Raw genomic sequence first — 3,959 nt, 5'->3', positions numbered from 1 at the left:
AAAGTGCTGTGATTACAGGCTTCAGAAACCGCATCCAGGCTCTAAATTAATTTTAAAGATGCTTCATTTCACCCAATACATCCGAAGTGCTATCATTTCAACATCTAATGAATATATAAATTATAATTAAGCTGTTTTACTTTTTTTCCCCCACAGTAAATCTTCAAATTCTGGGGTATGTTTTACACTTACTGAAAAAATAAGTTGCACCACCTGCATTCCAGCTGCTCGATAGTGATATGTGGCCCGGGGACCCCAGTGGACAGCACAGCCTCAACGGATCTGCTGTTCTAGATGCTACTTTTAGGGTAATTTGTCATGGCAGCAACGCAAAGGAAATACACACCAACACACACACAGTCCCACGTCATGGGTGTCTTTTCCGCATTGTTTATTTCAACAAGGGTTATAAAAAGTAGAAAAATAAACATTTTCCTGGAGGTGAGTTGGATTTACACACACAAATACATAAATAGCGACTGGGTGGCAATAAATTAAGACAAGTGGCTAATTTAGAAATAAAATCTCAGGTTGCATGACTGGTGGGAGGGTCAGACACACAGGTCCCCGCTGGCAACACAATTCAGGTCTCGCGTGAGGAGGCGGAAGAGGTTGAAGGTGACAGAGGCCTCGAGGCAGCCAGGAGACTCCTGTAGGGAGGAGGGGATGGGTCAGGGGCTGTCCAGGGTCTGGGCTCCCAGTGGCTCCCCAGACCCCAGTCCCTCTCTTCCCGGGTCACTCACCTTTTTGGGGGCCTCCTGAAGCCGGTGCAGCCAGTGGTGGAGGCGGCCCCGGGTCCTGGGCCCTGCCGTGGGCTGAGGCTGGATCTGTGGGCAGAGGAGGGCGGTGTGTGAGCCGGGGCCTTGGCCAGGGGAAGGACGCTGCTCAGAGCCCACAGACCTGGGTGCCCGGGTCCCAAGGACTCACACAGGCCCGGAGCTGGGAGAGGATATGGTGCAGGGTGTGAAGGGGCTGGTCTAGGACGTCCCCCAGGGCTGGGTCAGTGTCAGCGGCGGCCTCCAGAACCTTCAGCGTCAGGCCCAGCTCAGCCTCCAAAGCCACGGGGCGCTCCCTCACCTGAGGAGACGTGAGAAAGAGCAGGTGAGGGGGCAGGTGAGGGGAACAGGTTGGGGGAGGAGGATAGAGAGGAACAAGTGAAGGTGACAGGTACAGGAGAGAGGGCACAGCCGGTGTGGTCAGGTGGGAGCAGAGGGAAGGGGGAGCAGGTGTGAGGAGAAGAGAGAGAGACAAGGGAGAAGGAGAAGGTAAAGGGGCCACTACAGAGCCAGGTGAGTGGGGCTGGGAGGGCAGGGGTGGGCCTGACTCCCCCTCTCACCTGCAGCTGCCTCAGGTCCCAGGTCCTGGGGAAGAGGCGGGAGCGGCACCTGCAGTCCTTCAGCAGAAGTGACTCTTCCTAGACAGCAAAGGCACAGGTTAGCCCCAGCAGGAGGGGTGGAGGTTAGACCACTCTGACGGGATTGGAGGATGGCTGACAACAGGATAGGGGAGGTTAACTGCTGGGAGGATGGTAGAGGACCCTCTTCTACAGGAAAACATGAGTCAGTCCCTGCAGTAGGAGCATGAGATAGCCCACTGCAGGGAGGGTGGAGGCTAGCCCAGTGAAGGAAGCTGGGAGTGGGAAAGCATGTGACCCTTGGAGTGGGGGTGGAGGCTAGTCCATGGCAGGAGGGCAGGGGGAGACTCACTAAGGCATCTTTGGCTCTCTTAAAAGCCTGCAGCTCCTGTGGAGACAGGGACTTGAACTGGGCTATGTGGCAGCCCCTTGCATCCGGGAGAGCCCCGCGGAGACTGGCGACAGGAACTGCTCCAGTCACGGTCAGCACTGCGGCCATCAGCACCAGCAATGGCATGTGGCCCCCGGTCATGTCTGTGTCACGGAGAGAAAGGGAGCTGAGGGGATGGGGAGGCTGCCCCCTGAGGGCAGGGGCTGCAGGAGCTGAGCACGGACAGAGATGTGGGACTCACCTAGTTTCATTCCTGATCTCTGGTCTTTGTCAGCAGAAGAAACACTCTGAGGCTGTCACCCAGGGTCTGTTTGGGTCTTGTTTGGAGTCTCTGTTCTTTTCAGTCCCCTCTTCCGGATCTCAGACTGTGTCCCGGCTTTGACTCTTTCTGTCAGTTTTGAGCTCTGTCTGGGATGTGATTCCTGCCTGAGCTCCATGGGGCAGCTTTTATCCCTGACAGAAGGGCAGTCCCAGCTGATGTAGGAAAAGTGAAAACACAGCCTCAGGTAAGACACCGGCCACCAGGGGAGCCCCAGGCTGGGAAAGCCCAGAGCAGGGCAGGGCCAGTGAGCCAGGTGAGCAGCTGGAGGGAAAGAGAAACTGATGGAGACTCAGGGGTAACCTACAGGAAGGTGTGTTCCCAAGAGGATTCCACCTGCTCTGGTTTTGTTGTTGTTTAAGACAGGGTCTCACTCTGTTACCGGAGTGCAATGGCATGATCACAGCTCACTGCAGCCTCAAACTTCTGGGCTGAAGCCATCCTCCTCACCCAGCCTATTAAAGTGCTGAGATTACAGGGCTGAGCTACCACTCCTGGCATATATATATATATATACATATATATATATATACATGTATATATATGTATGTATATATATGTATATATATTTATATATGTATATATGTGTATATATATGTATGTGTATATATGTATATATATATGTATATATATGTGTATATATGTATATATGTATATATATGTGTATATATGTGTATATACATGTGTATATATATGTATATATATGTGTGTATATATATATATATATATATTGAGATAGGGTCTTGTTCGGTCACCCAGGCTGGAGTGCAGTGCAAAATCTTGACTAACTGCAACCTCCACCCCCTGGGTTCAAGCGATTCTCTTGCCTTAGCCTCCCAAGTAGCTGAGATTACAGATTCGTGCCACCATTCCCAGCTAATTTTTATATTTTTAATAGAGACGGCGTTTCACCATGTTGGCAAGGCTGGTCTCAAATTCCTGATGTCAAGTGATCTCTCTGTCTAGGCCTTCCAAATTGCTGGGATTTCAGGCGTGAACCACCATGCCCAGAGGCCAATATTTCTTAATTGCCCAGGCAAGGAAGGACTCAGGAATATGAGGCGCTGCTCAAGAATTGAGGTGTGATGAAGGACTTGAAGGACACCACATGGGTGCTGTCTTTCTTAGGGAAGTTCAGGCAGTGGTGAAGAGCATGGGTCTTAGCTGAAGGGTCTGGGGTTCAAACCTGACCCTCACTAGCCATGTGACCTTGGCAAGGAGGGGTGCATTCAGCAACACAGATTGCTAATGCACAAATTTGGAGAAAAAATTAATAACACAATTGTTTGTGTATTTATGTGAGTGATTACTTAATAGAATCCACTCATTAAGACCATACCAGGACCTCAGCTGGAGAGTTTAAAACGTGATCTCAACGTACACTACTCCTCCACAAGGCAAGTATACTCACCCATCCTATAGGTGAGGAAACACAGGCTCAGAAAAGTAATTTGCCCTGAATTCCACTGTAATTAACTGGCAGGGTCAGAACTGAAACTCAGGCCACCTGAGTCCCTGGCTCGGCCTCTTTTTTTGCTGTAAGGTGCACCTCACAATCATCATACGGAAAACAACCAATTCAATCAAAACACTGTTTAATAACTGGCAATAAATTTAAACCGGGAGACAGAATAGCAAATGCACAGGAACTTCACAAATACAAACAACACATGTAAGGGAATCCAAAGAACCATAGTCAGTTAAGGACTCTTGGGCCTTTCACTACCAAATCCTTCATGGATTGGTGTCCCTTAGATGCCGGATCCAAGAATCACGGATTCACAGAATCTCAAAGCTGGCTGTGGGGCCACAAATCCGGGGTCAGGACCTGGTGTTGGGGGTGTCCTGGTAACCACACAAGGAGGAACTGGTCCCTGTTGCCGGGGGTCAGCCAC

The 3,959-nt window shown here is 50.6% G+C and overlaps 1 protein-coding gene across 1 annotated transcript; it reads right to left on the bottom strand.

Annotated features, from left to right (window-relative positions):
- Positions 1-374: 374 nt before the first annotated feature.
- Positions 375-2,169, bottom strand: LOC116480691 (interferon lambda-3). The gene is made up of 6 exons (XM_032172942.1): positions 1,987-2,169; positions 1,707-1,888; positions 1,337-1,414; positions 928-1,077; positions 744-827; positions 375-650 (listed from the first exon to the last, which is right to left on the bottom strand). The coding sequence occupies exons 1-6, from the start codon at positions 1,994-1,996 to the stop codon at positions 552-554; spliced, it is 603 nt and encodes a 200-aa protein (XP_032028833.1). The 5' UTR covers positions 1,997-2,169; the 3' UTR covers positions 375-551.
- Positions 2,170-3,959: the final 1,790 nt, after the last annotated feature.

The sequence above is a fragment of the Hylobates moloch genome, unplaced genomic scaffold (genome assembly GCF_009828535.3).
Source record: "Hylobates moloch isolate HMO894 unplaced genomic scaffold, HMol_V3 SCAFFOLD_13, whole genome shotgun sequence".
NCBI lineage: Eukaryota > Metazoa > Chordata > Mammalia > Primates > Hylobatidae > Hylobates > Hylobates moloch.
This window is presented reverse-complemented; position numbering and strand designations above follow the sequence as displayed.

Bases quoted from the DNA above. Each gene is read 5' to 3' on its own strand.
- LOC116480691 (XM_032172942.1), bottom strand. The intron at 1,415-1,706 runs GTGAGTCTCCCC...TTTGCTGTCTAG, and splicing joins AGAGAGCCAAAGATGCCTTA to GAAGAGTCACTTCTGCTGAA. The intron at 1,078-1,336 runs GTGAGAGGGGGA...ACGTCTCCTCAG, and splicing joins GGGACCTGAGGCAGCTGCAG to GTGAGGGAGCGCCCCGTGGC.